Genomic DNA, 22,311 nt, shown 5'->3' with positions numbered 1-22,311 from the left:
CCAGCGATCTGTTTACACACGGGAGTGTGTGCGTGGGAGTCTCAGCCTCCCAGTGCATCCTGACCCCTTCGCCTCCTTCCTGAATCAGCACGTCCATCCTCCACGTCTGCATCTCTGTTCCTCCCCTGCAAGTAAGTTCATCGGAGCCATTTTTTTAGATTCTGCAGACTTTTTAACTAGAGCTTTCTTGAGTAAACGTGTTTGAAGGTAGATTTGGAGGAAACAAAAGAGAGAAGATTCTTTGGCCCTATCCTAGAAAAATACTCCATTCATGAGAGATGGAAGTCGGAGGCAGAGGAAACCCAGGCCTGCCTCTCTGGAAGCGTGTGGGCGGTGTCTCTGTGTGGCAGCGGTGCCCACAGGGCCCGGCTCCTCTGAGAGGAGCGTGGAGACCAGGTAACCCAGGGCTGCAGTCTGGTCTCGGCCAACTCGCCTGGTGACCCTGGTGGTGCCGCTCGTTGGCTCTCCTGTCATGGAGGCCACAGCGGGTTCACGAAGAAGTCCTGTGAGCCCGCGATGGCCGCTCTCCCCGCTGCCCAGGGCAGAGGGCAGGTGGAGTGTTTGCCTCTTACGGGCTGGGCGGGCAGTGAGGCGCCCACGAGACACTGGGGGTTCCCTAGTGGTCAGAAGGGACATGGCTCCTGCCCCCGTGCCTCCTTGGGCCAAGAAGGGCCCTCCTTGGGCCACATGCAAACGCACAGCGGGAGAAGGGCGCAGCGCTGGGCCGACACAGTGCGGAAGCCTGGAGGTGGAGGGAGGGCGTCTGGGTGTAACTTCGGGCGTCACCTTTCTTTTTAACGTCGCTTATCTGACTGCAGCCAGGCAGGCCCCCCGAGAGCGGTGACAGCGCCCACCTCTCGGGACGTTGTGTACCTCTCCAGACAGACAGTAGAGACGATGTTTGTTGGATTTCTACTGCTAACCTATTCAACTCTTTTCGGAGTCAGTGAATATTTGTTGAGTGAACAAATGATTGACAGTCAAAAGTGTAGATTGATTATAACTAAATTTGATTCATGGATGATTGCCCCTCTTCAGGGAATACAAATGGTAACCAATAAAGTTTTTAAACAGGCATATCTTTCGCAGTGTTTCATTAGATTTCAGTTTAATCTAAACTGGATATAGGTTACAGATTTCAGTGTTTCAATAAAAAAAAAACAATTCTTCCATCATAAAGTAATTTTATAAATTTATTGAAGAGTGTTGATGTTTCTCCACTAATCTCATTTTCTTAATTAAAAATTTTTATTTTAGGGTAATACATATTTGCTATAGAAATGAAATATATATATATATAAGCAAAAAGCAAACAGTTTAAATTTAATGTGTATTGATGTATTTATTTGATCGTATTGAGTGAATTCAGAGAACTTTATGATGAAAAATTCCCTAAAGAGTTGAATGTAATCTGTGTTTAAAAATAAAAGTCTTAAAAATTGATTTTTTTCCCTCAAGAGCCAAATGTATGAACCAAGCGTGCTTTGATTCTGATTTATGGTCATCAAAACTAAATTCTAGATTCAATAGATATTTTGCAATTTGTCATTCTGTTAAACTGTGTTCTATCCACTTAGAAAATGAAATATGAGCAGGAGGGTTGACGGACCTACTAGAAATCGCTGCCTGACAGTACTTCTAATTAGCCTACTTTTGGAGTTAGAAGGGGAAGCTCAGTGTTCTAAGTGTAAATTTTCCTTCTCCTCCTCCCCTGTCCCCTGCCTTTTAGTATGTATGCCAAATGCAACCTATGACGTGTTATAGCTGGAAAGTTCTAATTGCGTGTTACTGTGGTTTTTAACCAGAGCAAACTAGGTACAATTTCTAAATTGTATTTTGTCATTCCTGATACTGTAGAACCACTAATAAGTCACTGAACTACCATATATATTTTTCAAATTAACAATTGATTATATATTATAGCAGGCTATACATTTTTTAAAATACGGTGTTTAAGAGTCTTTTTTTGAACTGCACTACTTTCCTTTTAATATATTTAAATGCCTCATGGTAGGTGATTATTAAATGTGTTCAACTCAATTTCCATATAAACACTGGTCAAGGTTAGAGATGAGTATTTTTTAGAAAAGTAAAGATCTAATTTTGAGAAGTGTTTATGTCCTAGAGACATTTATGTGTCTTAATCCTTCTTATTTTATTTTTTAATTTCCTTAGAGGATGTTGAATCTTTCTTCCAGATAAATGTGTGGTTGTTTAAAAAAGAATTGTTTTAGGAAATACCTCTCTATGTAGTTCTCAAAGTGCTTATCTTTAGTTTTGAAATGTTTACTGTCAAATGTTAAAAACAAAAAACAACTTTAACTCGAATGTATTTTGTTTCATGTGCAGAGCTGTTTCAGAGCCGTTTCATACACTAGATGCTTTTGAATTAGGAATTCACATAATAATGAATTCTGCTTATTTTGCTTCTCTGCGAAGGTTTGTTGTATGAGCTTAAAATAAGACTGCAGCTGATTCGTGCAGCACATATTAACTGTTTATTTAGTTTAAGTACATGACTGTATCTTTCATTTCTGATCAACCTGAGGAATTTGCATGCTACACAGCAGCCATCTTCTTTTATACTTTATTAAATATCTGTCAATTATAAATATCAAGGTTTTACATTAATGTCAAGATAGTACATCAAAAATTCATGGAATATGTGACTTTTTCCAAGGGTATTTAATACTTAATGCATTTGTGTCATTTTTCTTTCTAGAGATATTGACAGGTTTTATTAAGTGTTTGTTAGGGAGATTTCATTTTTATCAAGGGACTATAAAGAGAAGCTGCATGCTAAATCAATTTTTTAAAGCCAGAATATTGTTCATTTTTTTCATATTCAAACTCTTGTAATCCATAGGTTTTTTATTTAAATTTCTTCTTGGTTTATTTTTGTTTTATGTGAGTGATAGTTCAAGACAGAACTTTAATAAGGATGAAATATGCTGACTGTAGTGATTTTTAATTTCCTTAAGCATAGCTACCAGACCCATGCAATATGGTAAATTCTTCAAAATGTCATACTTACATATTTAGCAATATTACTTCTTCTTATTGAAGCCAAACAAACGATTTTAGATATTAATCTTTCCCAAACACAGTGATTATTTTGTACTAGGTACAGTATTATTGTGTCTCATCTGGAACACCTCCTCTGATAGAAGAGGGACCGGGGGAGGGCTTCCCTGGGCTGCCGGGCTTGACATGAGCAAACAAGAATCCTCTTTTAAAAGTGAGCTCTGCAGGCCTTCAGGTCTGATCATGAGCTGCAGCAACTGTTCATATCTCAACTTCAAATATTTATAATGCATAAGAAAGTGAAAATATCAATCAATTAAAAAATCTACAGAAGATCTATGGCTGGTTTCTAAACTGCGTTTATGGGGTCACTGTTGTTCAAGCCAGACAGCCCCTCCCCATCCAGCGTGTAGGTAGGTACATCCTGGAAACAGCTATCTCAACTTAAATCAATTAGCCACATTTTCTGCTTTCATTTAGATTTCTATTTTTAAAGTACATGTTAGGACTGGCTTCTACTGGAGATAAACAAAATCCTTATAGGATTTTGCTCTATAAAGTGAGGAGTGTTCAGTTATCCTCCCCATAAAGTATAAGTGTAATAAGTTTCATCCAAGAACATTTTTAGAAACTTGCAAGTAACTTCAGATTAATATTGTAATTTTTGGAAGATGTATTTTTAAACCTTGAGACTTAATGTGTTTAAAAAAAAAAATCTGTCCAAAATTTAAACAGTGTCTGCAATAGACACATTTCTTATTCTTGTTTATTTTTTCAGGGTATGTTAAAATACTTATATTTAAAGTTAAATGCTTTTCACCCATGCAAATCATTTCAATATTTGAATGTTTCAAGATCCTTGTAAAACTATTATATATCTAAAGGGGAAGGTTAGTTTTTTTTTTTTTTTTTTTTTTTACAAACCAAATTTCTCTTGAGTAAATCTGAGCTAGTAGCCTCTCTGGATAAACCCACTTTGGGTTTAGGATAAGTTGCTCTGAAGGCCTCTTACCCTGGGAAATACTGTTAATTCAAGAACTCTGCAGCGCTAATGTATTCCACCTTGACACCAGTAGGTGGCGCTGGTGTCACAGTAGTGCGAGCCCCATTGAAATGGCAGTTACTTGCCTTTCTCTATAGCCTCAAATTCCGCTTCAGTCTAACTGTTAAGTGAATGTGTTTGGCAGAACACATATATTTCTTTAAACCAGAATTACATACAGTGGGCACACCTTATTTTTTAAGCACATAAGAACAACTGTTTCTAAGAGATTCTGCAAATATTACATAACTCTACAGCCAAAATAATCTCCAAAATTAATCTGCAGAAAACATTTGCACATTTTTTTTCCTTGAATTTTCTTTACGACTTTGCCAGGATAGTGAACATGAGCTTACATTTTTGGTAAGAAATGTATATAAACAGTAGGGAGGGAGACAGTCTTGCGAGTTAATTTTCCATCTTTTTGGTCCTTAGGGAGGTGGCCCTTGTTTGAAGAGTTTTCATAGAGTCCAAAGCTATTTAAAGATGTTTGAGTGTCTGGAGCATTTTTCCTCAAGTCATTGTGACATTCAGCGTTCTAATTTTGAAAACTGTCATCTTTCTCCAATAAGTCAAACTTTTTGAGGGGGAGGGGTCAAATTTTTAATACTTAGAGGTTTTAGCATCGGAATTTACCAGCTTTCAAAAATTCCACAGTTTAAATGAGTGTACATTTAGTAGTGCATTTCACAGTTTAAATGAACTTAAAATATTTTAAAATAACAAAAGCAGCAATGCTTTTCCACCTCCTAGGGTTTGAGGAGAGATGGGCTGTGCCACATTTCTAGTAGGTCAGACTATGAGAAACTTCATTTCATTATAAGTGAAGGAAATTCTTTAAAGTTTGGAATCTTTTCTATGGTACTTATCACAGCTTGGAGTGTAGAGAAGTTCCTGTCTGCTGAATTTGTATTTTTATGAGAAAAAAACGCGAGCACTGTTGTGGTCAAGTTCCATAATTAAATGGAAAGCATCTTTAGGAGTCTTGGAGCACAGCCTTACAGTTCATCTATTCAAAGAAGAGGTAATGAAGCTTCTCCTCCCATCTTTGCTGTGCTTGACCATGGTATAGGGTTTTTTGTTGTTCTTTTTTTTTAAACCAGAAACAGGATTGCCTAATCTTCCTAGTTAGAAAATGTAGCAAGGGAATGCTCCTGGGCAATAGGTTATTTTTATGTTAAATGGCATCTTCTTTAATTTCATTTTTATTATCACAACATTTACATATTGTGTAACTGTATTTCCTAATGTTGACTTTTCTTCCAAAGGGTTAAAACTGGGTTGAGGGTTAGAGGGGAGAAGCAGGCACCTGGGAGCTAGCACCCAATTGGCAGCCTCTTGTAATATATAATTTGCCTAAAATTGCACGCGGAGCACCAGCTTTTGTTTTCTAATTGATTTACGGTTTGAGCCACTTTTACCTCATCCCCCACTGTCCTGCGTGCGGTGCCAGCGAGTACATTACAGTGAGCGATGATAAATTGCCGTGCACTTGTGATGCTAATGCGTCAAGAGTAAAAACTGCATACTACATGGGGCTTCATGCATTAACAGTGGTGCAGAGACAGTGCAGCCGATTCCATGGGTGTCTCAGAAATCACCATTTGTTCATTTGATCACTTACTGCAATCTGTCTATCAGCCTGTAATGGAAACTGAAGATTAAAATTATACCATTACAGCTTTTAATTTCTTAATTGAGACAAAGTTTTTTACGTGCTCAAAAGGTCTAAGGTGTGGGGGGGGAGAGTGTTACGGAGCAAGAACCTGAGATGTTTAAAATTTTCTCCAATGTGTGAAATTTGGGATATTTTCATCAAATGATCTTTTGTCTAGAGAAAAAAAAAAGTAGTGAAGTTTCACTGTGCCGATCTCAATTTTATCTTCATTATGTTTGTTTGTAAAATTTAATTCATAATTTACGGAACTGTATTTTTTCTTGATTTTCTGTACTTGAGCTGCATCTGCCATGTGTGTGATTCATTTGCCCATAACAAGTTGATTTCCTTCTAAATGATTTTAAGTCAGAGATTAATGAGAGAAGTTTCAGTTTATTCGAGTACCTTTAATTGCTCCTTTTACTGAGGTAAGAAGAGATTTGGACTCTTCGTAAGGGCCTTACAGCACATTAGGATGTGGAGGGAGGTGGGACCTGACTTAGGCTCTGGGTTTCTGTGTTGATCAGATACTCAGAGTGTGGGTGTGCCCACCTTTTGTAAACTCAGTCCACCTTAAATTTTATTTTTGTACCTTGTCTGTGGGCCCTGGTATCAGAATACAAGCAGCAGATTTATGGCGGCTGCTGGGCACAACAAATTAAGTTGACAGTGATGTATGAGCGCATAATAGCACGATGAGCCCTCAGTAGCGCGGCTGGACGCCTCCTGCTTCATTTGGCTCTTGTTAGGATCCGTTAGGCAGCTAAATGATGAAATTCTGCTGACTGATTTCTGTCTTCCCTTTTTCTCTTTTCACCTCTGCTTTCTGAAACTCCCTCATTCCCAGACCCATCCTCATGCCCACAAACTGCCCTTGAAGGACTCCTTCACTTACGAGGACTACAGGTTGGTGTGCGGGTGGGGGGGGGGGGGTGTGTATGTGCACGAGGCATGTGTCGGAGGGTGGTTCCTGAGTGAATTTGGGGTCTCAGAAGCGCGAAGAGCTTTGATAAGAAGTGATTGGCATGACCATTTAAAGCCTGTAAAAAAAAAAGTCTTTCCCAAGTTACCCCGGACAGCTGGGGTACGTAGCCGCATCTTCACAGCCATGTGGAAATTCCCACTAACCTGTGTTGGTGGGGATTAGTTGTAGCCAAGTGCTCCGGGATTAACATTGGTGTGGGGTGGCCGTGGGCTCTTTTTTCTTTCTAAGTAGACTATTTTAGTGCTTTGAAGTAGGGACTTTTTTTTTTTTTTTAAACAAAAAGATTCAGTGTGGTTCACAGCATAATAAAAAATAGAATTCCACATTTTGAAGCATTCTTAGAGGATTTCTGATCAGAAAGGAGTTATATTGCTTGCTTTTCACTGAGGCTGCACATAGGAACAGAGTCATTGTTTGTGTGAAAGAGGCGTGGAGTCCCCGTGGCCGCCCAGCTCGGGACCTGCAGAAGGCTGGCCAGCTCTGGTGTCGGCCAGCCCCCTTTCCAGGCTACTTTCTCCCCCAAGAACAGCCTCCTCTTAACCGCTTACTCCTTGATTGCCCCTGGCTTCCTTTCCTTCCATACCTGTCCCCCTCCCCCACCAACCATCTCTGAAAGTAAATTTTAAATGATGATGAAGGTGGCCAGTTGTCACCTTTGCAACTTAGGAAAGAATTTTGAGAAGTCAGGCACCTCGATTTTGGTTGAACTGTGACTGTGCTGGGCTCTTCGATGTGCCAGCCCTAATCAGCCTCCTTTTTCTTGGATTGTTACAGGTGGGCGGTCTCTTCCGTTATGACTCGACAAAACCAGATTCCCACGGAGGATGGCTCCCGAGTGACCCTGGCGCTTATCCCCCTGTGGGACATGTGCAACCACACCAGCGGCCTGGTGAGCACCCACCTCCCGGGTCGTGTGCAGTCGGGACGGGGCGGCCTGTCTCGGGTCACTCTCCCCACCGCCCCTCTCGGGTCTTGTGTGGTCAGGACGGGGCAGCTGGCCTCAGGTCACTCTCCCCACCGCCCCTCCTAGAGGAGCAAACAGAACAAACCTGCCACCTCCCCTGCCTCCCCTGAGTAGAGGCTGGGGGTTTTCTCCCTGTGTTTATTACTTAATCCTGAAAACAGGAGTCTTATGTCACTTTCAGAAGCCACAATGAACAGCATTTATGTGCTAAGCCTAGACATACATTTTCTTATCTAAGGACCACAGACTAAACCAGTTTCTTTTTCCTGATTCTTTTAAAAATACTGATTTATTTAAAAAAAAAAGAAACCTGTCTCCTCCTGCTGTTTCCTTCAGTGTTGCTGGTTTTCTCTCCTTGCTGACTGATTTCCGGTTCCTTAATCTTCTCTGATGCTCTTCTGTCCCCTGGCCCACTCCTTCACCTGATAGGCGGACACGTCCTCGGCCCCCTTGATTAACCTGGTGTTAATTGTCCTGGTGGCCCCGGCGGTGGGGCAGGGGAGGTGCACGTGGCCTCGGATAGAGGAGTCCGTTGGCATCAGCGGATGCTAAGGAGACAGGGAGATGCCGCGATGATGGTTAGTCAGGACGCGCAGAGGAGCCTGCCTCTGGCTCAGCGTGCTTTCCACCGTGAGCCACCGAAGAGTGCCACTCTGTGCGGAGACAGCATCCGAGAGAGGTTTCCTGAAATCAGTGTCGGAAAGATAGTCAGCTTCAGGATGTTTTGGACTTATACATTATGATTGTATACGGGTTTGGTTAGTTTTTTGTTCATCTTTTCTCAGTGTCAGCTTTCTTTGTTATTATTAGCAGTATTATAAATAGATTTAAAAAATGCTGCAAATTTTACATGTAATTCCACAAAATGGCCAGAACACATGTAACATTTGTCAAACACTTAAGATAGAACACCCTAGTGCTGATCTGGGAAGGTCTAGCAGCCAGTACACTCTTAAACTGTAGAGAAGAAATAACTAGACTTTTTAAAAGTACTTTTGCCTTGATTTAGATATGCTTAATTAGCCGTTTTGAGGTGTTCTTAGCATATTTTATCATTTATTTTCATTAATAAAATTTTACATTTTGTTCTTTTCCTTTTCTTTCAGAGCTGTTTTGAACTGATTATCATATTGAAGTTTTAAAATTTTCAAATAGCATTTAATCTTTGGCTGTAGCATTTTTCTTTTTCTTCTTTTGGATGGGGACGTTGGTTCCCAGACTTGATTGATTGTTGGGGTTTATTCTTTTCTTTCTAAAATGTGAAAAGCACACACTTTATTGTAAGCAAACATAACCTGTGAAACAAAACAGAAGCCTCTGCAAGGTGGAACTCAAGAGTTTGCCCCCAGCCCCGGCCCCGTGGTCTGTTCCCCTCATGGCTCTGGGCAGCTGGCCACTGGCTTTCTGAGAGTCTCTGCGTGCATGTGCCCCCTCACACACTCACACACAGACTGCTTTTATATTGCTTTCATGCACACTACTCACATTTTCCCCCTAAAAGTTAAAAAAAAGAAGTTTATCTCGTGATAAAATGACTGAGCTGACGACTGCTCACGCTGTCTTTTACTGCACTGTCTTTAAGCCCCAGCCCAGGCGGGGACACTGCTGACCTTGAGAAGGCGCACGTGAGACGTTAGCACTTTCCCCTCCAGTGGTTACTTTCTCCACACACTTAATTCTTTCTGCTGCACCTTTGTTGAACTGTTTGCCGTCGTAATTGTAAGACTTCATGGGAAATTCTGTCTGGGTAATTTCAGAATCTATTTTAACAGTGTGAAGTTGCATGAACAGTTAATCTCTTTTTTAAAGTCAGGTATTTGAAGTTAAGCTTTTCAGACAGTAGATTTCTTCTCTGTGTGTGTCTGTCCTGGCAGCCGCTGTCTGTCTGATCTGATTGCCACTGAGGGAGGGGACAGAAATTAGTAAGCGGGCAACGTCGCGCGCTCCTGACAGTGTGCCCGCACCTGGTTCTGGGGGGAGAGGTGGGAGAGTCAGGCTCTGTGTCTGATTCCAAAGCAGCAGCCGCGGGAAGGCCATGAGGAAGGAAGCGGCTGGCCGGGTGGCTACCCCGGGCCGGCCGCAGCCTGGCGCAGGGGAACCACTCCCATCCGCTGGGAGAAGCGCACAGACAGGTCTCCAGGCGTCGTGCTGAGCTGTGTCTGAATTCCATGTGTCTGGGTCAGAACCGGGGGGTGCTGGTCTGCCTGCCCTTCCTTGAGGTCGGTCCGTTCATACAGAGAAGGCCGCTTCCCGGCCGTCTGGGGCCTCTGTGCTCCTGCCCGCAGGTGGAGATGTCGGACGATCAGCCCCTGGGTCTGAGTCGTGCCTCTGCCAGTCAGGGTGAGAGGGCTTTGGGAGGTTCAGGCAGAACCGAGGGAGGCTCTTCCCCAAGGCCTTTCTGTTTGGGTGTTGAAAAGTATGAAACATTTAGATGTGCGTCAGGCTTCAGTCTCAAGGTGGAAGCCCAGGTGTTTGCAGTGGCAGAAGAGCGCCTGCTCAGCCTGTCCCCCCCGCACCCCCACACCCCCCATGGGGCCTCTGCGCTGACTGTCCCCCCGCACCCCCACACGCCCACTATAGGGCCTCTGCACTGACTGTCCCCCCACACCCCCACACCCCCCATGGAGCCTCTGCACTGACTGCCCCCCCCGCACCCCCACACCCCCCACAGGGCCTCGGCACTGACTGTCCCCCGCACCCCCACACCCCCCACGGGGCCTCGGCACTGACTGCCCCCCCCGCACCCCCACACCCCCCACGGGGCCTCTGCACTGACTGTCCCCCGCACCCCCACACCCCCCACGGGGCCTCTGCACTGACTGTCCCCCCACACCCCCACACGCCCACTATAGGGCCTCGGCACTGACTGTCCCCCCGCACCCCCACACCCCCCACGGGGCCTCGGCACTGACTGTCCCCCACACCCCCACACCCCCCACGGGGCCTCGGCACTGACTGTCCCCCCGCACCCCCACACGCCCACTATAGGGCCTCGGCACTGACTGTCCCCCGCACCCCCACACCCCCCACGGGGCCTCGGCACTGACTGTCCCCCCGCACCCCCACACGCCCACTATAGGGCCTCGGCACTGACTGTCCCCCCGCACCCCCACACCCCCCACGGGGCCCCGGCACTGACTGTCCCGCTGCCTCCTCGGGCCATGCTTCCCTTCATCAAGTGTTGAGGCTGCGCTGTGAGTGAGGAGGAGCTGGGACTCCTGGCTTCATGACGTGCTCGTCACTTTCCTGTTTCTTGTTGGTCTTTGCAGATCACAAGTGTGTGGATTTCTCAGTCTGTGTCTACTCAGCCGTTGGTTCTGGGGTGCTGGGTTTAGAGAGCAGTGTTGTCTGGCCGGCCGTTCCCTAGACTCGGAAGTAATCTTTTGAGCTGTTGACACCTTTATTAGGAAATAGCACGTGAAGCTGTCTTGAATTCTGATTCTCCGGGATAAAATGAGGAGATCAAACTTATTAATGAGCATTTACAGACACTCTAGGGCTTCCCTGGTGGCTCAGTGGGTAAAGAATCCACCTGCCAACGCAGGAGATGCAGATTCAATCCCTGGGTCGGGAAGATACCCTGGAGAAGGAAATGGCACCCCACTCCAGTATTGTTGCCTGGGAGATCCCATGAACAGAGGAACCTACCGGGCTACAGTCCACGGGGTCACAGAGAGTCGGACACAACTGAAATGACTGACTTTACACGCACAGACCCTCTAAGATATGGCGGGGGCTGCCCTGAGGGACCGTCTTCTTCCCCCGCCAGAGGTTGCTTTGTCAGGCAGATGTCGTCAAGGGCAGAGGCAGCGTCGGGTGTTAGGCACGGTGAGCCAAGCTGCTGGCCCAGAGGTGGAAAGGGTTCGGCTGCAGGTCTGGCTGGCAGGGGCAGGTACACAGATAAATGGCCTGCTGTGGGGTGGGAGGGGCTTTGGGGGGCACGGAGGGAATCTGGGATGAGGGGAGACCTCCAGAGAAGGCAGAGCTCAGGCCGAACAGGAGCTGAAGGCAGCTGCAAGCACGAGGAAGCAGGGACAGTGGCCAGAGTGGCAGGTCCAGAGGCCATAAGGAGGCGCAGGGCTCCTTGAAAACTGGCTTTGCTCCGGAATTCAGATTTTTTTTTCTGAAGGCAAAGGAGAGCGCCACTGAAAGCTTGTAAACAAGAGATTAAGAATGAATATCCCTAGGGATGCAGGAGGGACAGTGCAGGAATTGGAGACCAACTGGGAGGGTTTTGCACATGATAAGCCAGGCATGAACGAGCAGGGGGATGACTGGACAAATGGAATCCAAAGGGCGACCTGGAAGGCGACATGCTGACCAGCTGAGGCCCAGAGAATTAAGTGGAGGTGTAAGTGCTGGGGCTACAATGTTGCCTCTCCGGGCCCCAGGGCAGGAGTGGTGAGAGATGCACGTTTCCCGTGTAGTCAGCGATTGGGGGGTTTAGAAACTCAGTGTAGTCTTCAGCATAAAGAAAGTGAATAGGGTGTAACTAAGTTGTTCTGTTTTTCTTTTGCTTGTCTGAAAGTTTGAATGTCTCTAGTTTTAGAGTAAAATACGTATATAATTCAGAAACAGGATTTTTTTTTTTCTCCCTGATTCTTGATCCAGTAGGAGATTCACTTTGGGTTCTTAGTGGCCAGATAGGAGAAAAGATGCTATTTGTAAGTCCGTTACAGGCTTCCCTGGTGGCTCAGACGGTAAGTTGTCTGCCTACAATGTGGGAGACCTGGGTTCAATCCCTGGTATGGGAAGATCCTCTGGAGAAGGCAATGGCACCCCACTCCAGTACTCTTGCCTGGAAAATCCCATGGATGGAGGAGCCTGGTGGGCTACAGTCCGTGGGGTCCCAAAGTGTCGGACACGACTGAGCGACTTCACTTTCACAGTTCTCCTGGGATCCTGCTTCCTCCTTGGGGAGTGCCTGTCCTGTGTTGTGGGGTTGGGGGTGGATGGGCTCAAAGGCAGTAACTATGTAACGAATAATTTTATTTGGTTAAGACCAGCAAGGGATAATGTGTACATTTTCCAAAGGGTATGTCCCTCAGTGCAGGTTTGGGGTCTTCCAGGAGGATGTCTGCTGTGAACAGAATTAATGAAATAACTCTGCTCAGTTTGATGAAGCAGGGCCAAATGTACCCCTTTAAGTGTTTCTTATCCTCTAATGGCCAAAAAAAAGGAAGAAAGAAAAAAAAAAAGGCCCTTCTGAGCCAGAAGCACTCAGACACTGCCCTTTCCCCTTCCTCCCGTGTTCAGATCACGACCGGCTACAACCTGGAGGATGACCGCTGCGAGTGTGTGGCCCTGCAGGACTTCCGGGCCGGAGAGCAGGTGGGTTCCGCCTGAGACCCGCAGCTCACACTGTGTGGGATTTGTATTTAAGGCTTGTTTAGGGAGCATGTACTAGGACCCAAAGCCAGGATAAACACGTCATGCTCTGTATGGGACCTCTGGTCCCACCAGGGAGAAAGATTTGCACAACTGACCTACTGTGTGTAACACTGTCCACTGAAAATCGACTCTGTGTTACGACAGTAGAACAGATTTTTTTCCATTATATAGACTGCGTTGCTTTCATATCTTTCTCTATGGATCAGAACCTTCTTTATACGGAGGCAGTGTATTTAAGTGGCAAAACCATAAGGGAATTGGGACCCACAAGAGCTGTCTTTTTATACTTTCACTTGAATCTGTTTCCAGTAATAATTGGGGCGGGGTGGGCGGGGCTCAGCCTCTCAGTCAGCCTGCAGATCTGCAGGTAAGAACACCTGTGCTCTGTCAGCCGTGACCAAGGACTGACACAGGCCACTGACATTCTCGCGGAACAGGGTGAAAAATGTCAGCCTAACCAAGTGTCTGGAGGAAAGTTCATCACCCCTCTGCTACGGGCAGAACTGCCGCAGCCTCTGGAGATGGGTCTCCGCCAGACTCTGGTGGTCAGGGGAGGGGAGAACGTGGTGAACTGTAGCGTGCAGCTCTAAAGGGACAGTACTGCTGTGCCTGGGCAGGGAGGGGTTACGAGAGAGGCCGGCCGGGCCCAGCTCCTGTGTGTGCTGGGAGGCCTGGGGGGCCGCACCGGGCCTTCAGAACAGGGTGTGGTTCCTTCAGGGCTGTCCGTCCTCTTAGTGTAAAGTCGCGCTAAATGTATGAGAACTGACCCTTTGCCCTGCTTTGTACTGAGAATGGATGTTAAGTTTCTTTTATATCCCTTTATTTTTTCTTTACTGCATCTCAGATTTACATTTTTTATGGCACTCGGTCAAATGCAGAGTTTGTGATCCACAGTGGTTTTTTCTTTGACAATAATTCACACGACAGAGTGAAAATAAAGCTTGGAGTGAGTAAAAGTGACCGGCTGTACGCCATGAAGGCCGAGGTCCTGGCTCGCGCTGGCATCCCAACGTACGTAGACACAGTCTGTCAGCTCTCTCCTGTGGCCCTTGAAATACTTCCAGTTGCAGAGTGTTTAATTGGCGAGTTAATGCAACTCCTCTGCTGTAGTTTGTCTTAATCCCTTCATCCCTATTATACTGCGAATTTAAACCGTTAGATATATGGTGATTTACCAGCGTTTTCAGATGAACATAATCGTGTCACTGAAGGCGTCCACAGCCAGTTCCTGGGGATGTGGCCTAAAATCCTCCTTCAGTTAAATTAGAGCCTCCGTGTCATTAATGCCTTTCACCTTGAAAGGGTTAATGACCTGGATCAATTTGTTTCATTTAATTCTTTGCCACCATTAGTTTCTGTAATAAAGTCACGATCCTCAGTGATTTCAAGAATTTCTGGTTAAATTTTTTAAGATCTTCTTGCATTTGAGGTGCAAAATGATAAGACAAGAATTATGATTTATTGGTTCTCCAGGGAATGGAGGAACCATTCTTAATGAAAATGGATTATCTAGACCTTTTTTTATTGAACTTGTCAATATTTGATTAATGATTAAAATGTGAACTCAACATAAATTATAGTAACCTTTTAGGGACCGTGGGTATGCTCGGCTCTCCTAGTATGTCGTGTGCCCTCGAGGTGAAGGCTGTTAGACTGGCGAACAATGGCAGTGACGGTTTCCGCTGTCCTCCTGGGCCGGCCCAGCCCTGCTGCATTTTGCCAGGACTGAATGCTGTGTATTTAGAGTTCGGGGGAGAAGCTGGGGGGCCTCTGGCTGGCCCGGCGCTCCCTGAGGGTCACCATGCCGAGGGCAGGCTTAGAAATCTCCCTGAGGAGCGGGCGGGCAGGAGTGGGCTCCCGGGACTGATGCGGCGTCTTCTCTCGTCAGCTCCAGCGTCTTTGCCCTGCATTTCACGGAGCCGCCCATCTCTGCCCAGCTGCTGGCTTTTCTCCGAGTTTTCTGCATGACCGAAGGTAAATCATCTCAGGGGAAAAAAAATGTTGACTTTTTTTTTTAATTCATGAAGTGTGAGGCAGAGAGATTCAGATTAAAGATAAAACTGCTTAAAATTAAAGCACTTCGGGGGAGGAGGTAAGACGGTAATATTGGAAAAAGAAGAAAATGATGTTTCATCGTGGAAGTTTTTTATTAAATCCTCGATGTGTTGTCAATATTCGCTTGTAATAAACAAATAATTCTCTACTGCATTAGGAGAAAACTTATAACATCTTGAACTATCTAACCATATCAGATTCTTCATTGGCAGACGGGAGTTTTTGATGTGTTTATTTACCTGGGACGACAGAACCTCTGTGTACTCACGGGGTCTGATGTCTCTGATTCACCTGGACAAGTGAGGGGGCAATTGTCACTGAAGTTGTGGGGTTGGCTGGGGCCCGTGTGGGCCAGAGGCCTTCATCTGTTAACCAGCTTTGTGGTTTGGATCCAAAGTCACCAGCAGGCCTTTTAATGCCAGGCATCCAGTTGGAGTACATAACACTGCAAACAGAACCTGTTTAAATTGCAAAATATTCTTGTTAACAGCCTCTTACTTCAGGCACAGAAAGAGTTTAATATATATATACATAGGATTGAGCACTGATTTTGTGTTTCCATAAGATAAGCCATTTGGGGTTTCTGGTACTGAGTTGTGACCTATTGCGGTCGTGTTTCATTCTTTATCGGAAAATACACTCTCCAGATCCTCTGGTCGTGAGGTTCCATTGTTAATTGTGTGTGAGTTTGCTGTTGTTGTAAAGCACCTTGGATCCCGTGCACAACAGATTGGGTGGGAAAGAGTGAGCAAGCGAGCGAGTGCCCCCTGATTGAAAAGACAAGTGTGCGGCTGTCCGGGCATTGGAGCGAGGCCAGCTGGGCCGGAGCAGAAATGCCAGCCCCTGGAGGGAGCCTGCTGGGCTCTGCCGCCCGGCCCCTACCTTCACATCCGCAGCCAAGGAAGTGCTGCCCAGGTCTGGCTGGTCACCCGGACGGAGGTGGGAGAAACTGAGTCCCGCAGCACAGAAAGGCCACTCAGACCCCAACTGCAGAACCCAGAGACATGCACGGCGGCCCTCACCCCTCGTTCACAGCCACACTGCTCCGGACTCCCCGTCCCTTGAGTGAGAGCTTGTGCTTCTGTGTGTGGTGGCGAGTCGTCACTCCAGTTTAGTGGACACGAGTTTAGGGTTAACTGTGGGCTTTTCTTGCATATAAGGTAGGGTTTCAGAGTTGAGTGTCACAGTTCATGGCCTGAAGAAGCTTATAACTAAGAGCGATGATGACGATGATGACCCCTGGGGTCTGGGAGCCCCACTCTGCGCGGGGCTCTTGTAATAAACACACAATTCTTTACTTCATTGGAAGAAAACGTACAACATCTTGGATTATCTAACCGTGTCAGAGTCTGCATTTGTAGAGGACTGTGGAGCAGGCTGTTCATTCTCAGCCGCCTTGTGGAAGGGAGGCAGGGCTTCCCACTTAACTGATGTAGAAACTCTTGCGCCACGAGGAGAGGAACTTGGCCACTCAGCTCACAGGCAGTGACCTGTGGGACCATCTCAGCCACAGAGCCTGTGCCCCAAGCCCCCTTGTGGCTCCGTCTGGTCTGCAGGAATTGCAGCCCATGGAAGAGATCCTAGCGCTGCAGGGTCTTTGACACGGAGCCAGGCTGGGGGCCACCAAACCATGCTCTCGTGGTGGCTGGGGTGGGGGGAAGTAGGGCAGTGGTGAGGAGCCCTGTGACGGCAGGGAATCCAGGAAGGGTCTGTGAGTCAGGGAAGGGGGAAAGAAGCCTGCTTCCGGAGGCTGTGTTCATTTCCCGAGTGTTGCAGGCAGGTGGATGGCCTTTCCTAGGTTTCATCTCTCCAGGTGTGTGAAGTCAGGCCGGTTTCACTGTGAAAAGCAACAGATAGAAAACTCTGCTTCAGCTCCTTGGCTTTGCAAAGTTCATTAAAGGGTGAAACTTGAGTATGTAGAGAAAGGAAAAAAGATAGGAACCTTAGTATCGGGGGCTTCTAAAAAGACATTTCTTACACCCACAGAGTTTATATTCATTATACAAAGAATAAAACTATAGGCTCAAAAATCTAAAAATCCTGAATTTTATCATGCTCTTTGGCTAACAAATGCAACTTAATAAATTTTTTTGAATATTAGATTAACTTCTATTTTATTAAAAAAAAAAAGAAACCCTGCTTTTGAATCATTTTAGGTTCGTTGCTTCTCTTTAGTTTCTCTGTAGTCATAGAGAGATAGTTTGTCATGTCAAGACAATTGATGCGTTCTTTGAATCATTCTCACTAATACTAATAAAAGTTTGGTTTGCTGGCAGCAGAAGTTCTTCCATTTGAATTGTAAATAGTGACAGCTGTGGGGCATTTTGCTCTGAAAGAGACACTGTCTCATAATTACATAAGAAGCACGGGTATGCTTCTTGAGCGTGAATAGGATCGGCACGTTTTGGTCTTTTGAAGATAATGTGCCAGGAGATAAAGTGCTCAGAGCAGTTGCTGAATTCTTTCCTCTTCTTACATGCATTTGAAGGTAATTGAGATGTGCACTTGTGTTTATTTGTAATTCGTATTTAAATGCCTGACAAGTGAGGGATATAGGCACATTTTTTTCATTAAGATTTTTCTAGTCCATTTTCTTGTTTCACTTTGTGGTTTACTTGTTACAAGATGAGACAGATAGCTTTGTCAGGTCAGCTACTGGAACTGGTACCATCAGATTTCAATCTAGAAGGGTCACTGGGCTCTTGTGCTGTTGCTTGCCTTCCCTGATTGCATCGCTCACCTTCGTGTCTCTTCTACCCAATCGGTGTGACTGGGCTCACGGTTTGCAGGTAGGGTGTTCTCAGAATAGGGGTGTGTCTCTCCAGATGGTCTTTAAGAAGCATCTTCTGCAACCATCGCAAGGCTCTCAGGGCCCCTCTTAAAAACAATGAGATGAGGAGTGCTGGCCAGGCAAGGCTTGATCTAGATGCCAATCAAGAAGACCTCCCCGCTTTCTCCTTCCCTGAGACAGGTCAGGCTCTGGCCCTGCTCTGACTGACCACCGAAGAGGACGCCGCCGGGAGGCTGTTTCGTGCGGTGGCCGCCGGTTGGTGAGAAGGTAGCGCTGTGTCCCCTGACAGCGACTGTTTGTGTTTCCTGCAGAAGAGCTGAAAGAGCACTTGCTGGGAGACAGTGCCATTGACAGGATCTTCACCTTGGGCAACTCTGAGTATCCCGTCAGCTGGGACAACGAGGTCAGGCTGTGGACGTTTCTCGAAGACCGAGCATCACTTCTTCTAAAAACATATAAGACAACCATTGAGGTGATTCAGTTGATCAAACAAGGATTTGTGCTTTGTCATGCTTTACAAGATGTTTCATGAGAGAGTCTTACATGTAAATTACTGTAATTCTTTAGCAAAATCATTGTGTATTTGACATTTTTCATTCAGTTCACTTGGAGAAGGAAATGGCAGCCCACTGCAGGATCCTTGCCTGGGAAATCCATGGGCAGAGGAGCCTGGTGGGCTGCAGCCCACGGGGTTGCTGAAGAGCTGGACACGACAGCGGGCAAACAGCAGCCAAGTCTAACTCATTAATACTTTTCTGTTTAACACATTCACCCTGACCAAAAGAGTCACGAGGCATTGTTGATTAGAAGATAAATTTTTAAAATTATTTAGTGCTTTTTTATAATTTCTAATTCATATGATACAAGCAAGTGTAAGTTTTTATTTGTGCTTTCAAGGTTTCTTCCTGGGTCACTTGACTTCAGATACCCATCATTCACCCAGCATCCAAGCACTGTGATTTGCGCTCCTCTTTTTTGTCTGACCACCATTTATTTAGGTATAATTTACACATAGTAATCACACTTCCGAAGCGTGCGCCTGGGTGTAAGTGTTTAGGCATGCAGCCACCCCCACAGTCAAGTTCTGGAACCTTCTCCCCCCACCCCACTGTCCCCCGTGCCCTCGTCCCCGGCAGTGACTGACCGGCCTTCTGTTGGTGTAGTTTACCAGTTCAGCGACTTGTGATCGCTGATTTTGCTGTCTCCTTTTCCAGGAAGATAAGTCTTTCTTGAAAAACCACGACCTTTCCGCACGCGCCACCATGGCCGTCAAGTTGCGCCTGGGTGAGAAGGAGATCCTGGAGAGAGCGGTCAAGAGCGCGGCGGCGAACCGGGAGTTCTACCGGCGGCAGATGGAGGAGCGGGCCCCGCTGCCCACGTACGAGGAGGGCGGCGGGCTGCTGGAGGGCGTGGCGGACTCGCGGCTGCCGCTGGTGCTCAGGAACCTGGACGGGGAGGCGGGCGCGCAGGAGGCCCTGACGCTCCCCGAGGCCGTCCGCAGGGCCCAGGCTGCCGAGCACGGGCTCGTCAACGGCGAAAGCTCTATCCCCAACGGGACCAGGTCAGAGAAGGAGACTTTAACGCAAGAGGAGAGTAAGCGAGCGGTTGGAGACGCCAAAGAACCTTCTTCCGACAGCGCCGAGGACGGCGCAAAGTAGCGCCGGCTTCGGCCGAGGTTTATCAACAGGCCCGTTTACATCGCTGTGTTTCCCTGTTCACGGTTTTCTTTCTGCTGAGAGAAAAATATGTTTTTGCTGCTTTACATAAAAATGATTTTTTTTAAGTTATTTAAAAAATCTAGCTTCCGTTTCTGATTATGTTTGCCATCTTGCTTCTAGGCCAAACCAACCAGTTAACCAGGCAGAGCACGGAGGGGAGCGGCGCCTCGGAGGGTTCTGCAGGCCCGCTGCGGGCAGACGCCTTTTCTTCCCGGGAGAGGATGCAGCTCCCTGGTCCCTGTGCTGCTGGGGCCTGGCCTCTCGCCAGCCGGGGGCAGGCCTGACCCGCCTCCTGCCTGAGGGGCGCCCGACCGGGTGCCGCGCTACCTGGGGCGGGCGGCTGCCCAGCGGGAAACGGCCTGAGGTTAGGAAACCTGGGAGTCTGGGCAAAGAAAATGAAGTTCATTTTTTTTTCCCTAAAAAAATAATGCCCGAGTACCAGAAGAAAAGGAAAGGTGGCAACCTTATTTTTAATAGTTTTAAATGTTGATGATAATCCTAATGATACAAACACGCAGACACACACACGTCTAGTGATTTCTAAAGATTTGTTTACTTTGTGTTTTGTTTTACTGTGTTAAGAACTTGTCCTTTCTCCTGGAATCAAAGTAGGACATGCATATCCTGCTCCTGAATTTCCGCGTTGGCTCAGATTGTAAAGCGTTCGCCCTCCACGCCGGCGACGGGGGCCCGTGAGGGCACCGCGGCCGTGTTCAGGCGAGGCTGCTCCCGGCTTCTCTGGTTGTCACAACAAGCCACAGGTTTTCAAAGCTACACTTTTGAGTAACAAGCCTTATTAAAAGGAAAACGTGATTAATATTTTTGTCTATTCCTTTTCTTTGGAGCGTGACAGGCCTCTTGAGTTGAAAGTGAAGGTGTTAGTTGCTCAGTCGTGTGACCCCAGGGACTGCAGCCCGCCAGGCTCCTGTCCGTGGGATTTCCCAGGCAAGGACACTGGAATGGGTAGCCATTGCCTTCTCCAGGTTATCTTCTGGGCCCAGGGATCCAGCCCAGGTCTCCTGCATCGCAGGCGGATTCTTTACCGTCTGAGCCAGCAGGGGAGCTTTTATGTACACCACGCTGCTCGCTCCTGGGCAGGTTGTGAACCTGACCTGTGCTGGGTGTGTGCCAGGGGAGGCAAGGTGGGTGAGAAGCCTGTGTTCAGCCGCAGGGGGAGCTCTGGGAGGCCCAGCAGCACCAGGAACACTGGAAGGGGGTTCTTAGTGTCGGGGAAGGTGGTGACTGGGGGTGGGGTGGGTTCCATCCCTAGAAAGCCACCAGCCTTCAGGTTGCTCATTGCCAGTCATCCTCAACTTCATGTTAATGTTTTCACATGTCTCCGAAGCCCTATTAAATACATCACTTGTTTTTAAAAATGCCAAGTGAACTCCTCACCCGACTGTCTCAGTAGCATCACTGCACACAGATGTCTCCAGGATGTTCTTGGGGTTTCTCCTTGGAGAAGACACAGCTCTGTCAACCACTTGCTTCATTCTCTACTGAGGACACGCTGCCTCCCCAAGCTCTGCGCATCAAGTGTGCCCGCCGCGTTGGACACTCGCGGCAGGTTTCATCTTTCCGTGAGGTCGGCGCCCATTAACATCCTGCGTTGTTCATGCAATCACAGTTTCAACTTCCTCCTAAGAGGCTGCCTGTGACACCAACTCTCCCATCAACCCTTTACCGAGCTTCTTTACCAAAGTATGAGTCTGGGAGACGTACGTGGCTAACTCGCAAAAGGCAAAAGCACAGTGGTATTCAGGGAGTTTTCTGTCCGGAACAGAAGCTCCAGAGACGGGAATGCTCATGACTGATTGCAGATGAGTTTCTCATTGGATAACAGCCTTCAAGTCTAATGTGAAATGTGTCCTTTGAAAGGTGTATGTACGGTTCAGACAGACTAGCTTCATGAGATGGGATGGTTTCAAAATACTCCCTGGAGAAGATTCCAGTTGAGGTGGAGCTGGACTGGGGTAAGGACAAGCCCTGGTCCTCAGGGCACCGAAGGAGGGTGTGTGTGGGGGGGTCCCACACTCAGGGCTCTGTTCCTTCATTTACTTGGGAGATGAGAAAATGGTACTAAATTATCAACAGTCCCTGCTTAAAAATTGGGAGACTGCTCTGTCCACTAATTCCACTAGGGTCTGTTTGTTACGGTTGTTGGGCCAGAAAGCAGTTACATAGGTTAGGCTCCAATGGAGGAGGCTCTCTGTGACAAAAATGGTGCTCATAGAACGCTTTCGATGTCGGAAGACAGTGTGTTGAACAACATGCTTTCCCAGATCGAGGAGAATCGCCCTGGCGGGACCCCGGCGGGGTCAGCAAGACCACAGTGCATGTCATCAGCCCCCTGTGCCCGTGAGGTAGGCAGTGCTACCACACAGACCCTTGGATTCACAACTGAAGCATCTGAAAACTGAGGGAAAGCGATTAAATTGGCATTGAAGAACCCTCACTGCCATCTGTCATGAAAATAGACCTTTTTCAAATCATTTTAAAGTTTACTTTCTTCCTAATGCTTTTGGATAAGAGGCTGCTCAGGCTAGTCGTTGGAAAAACGCCAGCTTCTGCTTCTGTTTCGTTAGCTCTATGTGTTATTTGTGTAAACAGTTAGCAATTAGATTCTCCAGCCCTAGAAAAATCACCCCGTTTTCCCACACAAGCTGGCCATTGATGGGTGATTT

At 46.8% G+C, this 22,311-nt stretch overlaps 1 protein-coding gene across 2 annotated transcripts in view; it reads left to right on the top strand.

Annotated features, from left to right (window-relative positions):
- The window catches only part of SETD3 (SET domain containing 3, actin N3(tau)-histidine methyltransferase), a 73,715-nt gene extending 53,271 nt beyond the window's left edge, over positions 1 to 20,444 (top strand). For both annotated transcript variants that reach the window (XM_065906519.1, XM_065906518.1), the window contains 7 exons: positions 6,571 to 6,629; positions 7,483 to 7,597; positions 12,929 to 13,003; positions 13,908 to 14,074; positions 14,952 to 15,037; positions 18,221 to 18,381; positions 19,124 to 20,444. In XM_065906519.1, the coding sequence (XP_065762591.1) occupies positions 6,571 to 6,629; positions 7,483 to 7,597; positions 12,929 to 13,003; positions 13,908 to 14,074; positions 14,952 to 15,037; positions 18,221 to 18,381; positions 19,124 to 19,567 (1,107 nt within the window). In that variant the 3' untranslated portion in view covers positions 19,568 to 20,444. The remainder of the gene's footprint in view (positions 1 to 6,570; positions 6,630 to 7,482; positions 7,598 to 12,928; positions 13,004 to 13,907; positions 14,075 to 14,951; positions 15,038 to 18,220; positions 18,382 to 19,123) is intronic.
- The last annotated feature ends 1,867 nt before the right edge of the window (positions 20,445 to 22,311 follow it).

Source organism: Muntiacus reevesi, chromosome 15 (assembly GCF_963930625.1).
Source record: "Muntiacus reevesi chromosome 15, mMunRee1.1, whole genome shotgun sequence".
Classification (NCBI taxonomy): Eukaryota; Metazoa; Chordata; class Mammalia; order Artiodactyla; family Cervidae; genus Muntiacus; species Muntiacus reevesi.
This window is presented reverse-complemented; position numbering and strand designations above follow the sequence as displayed.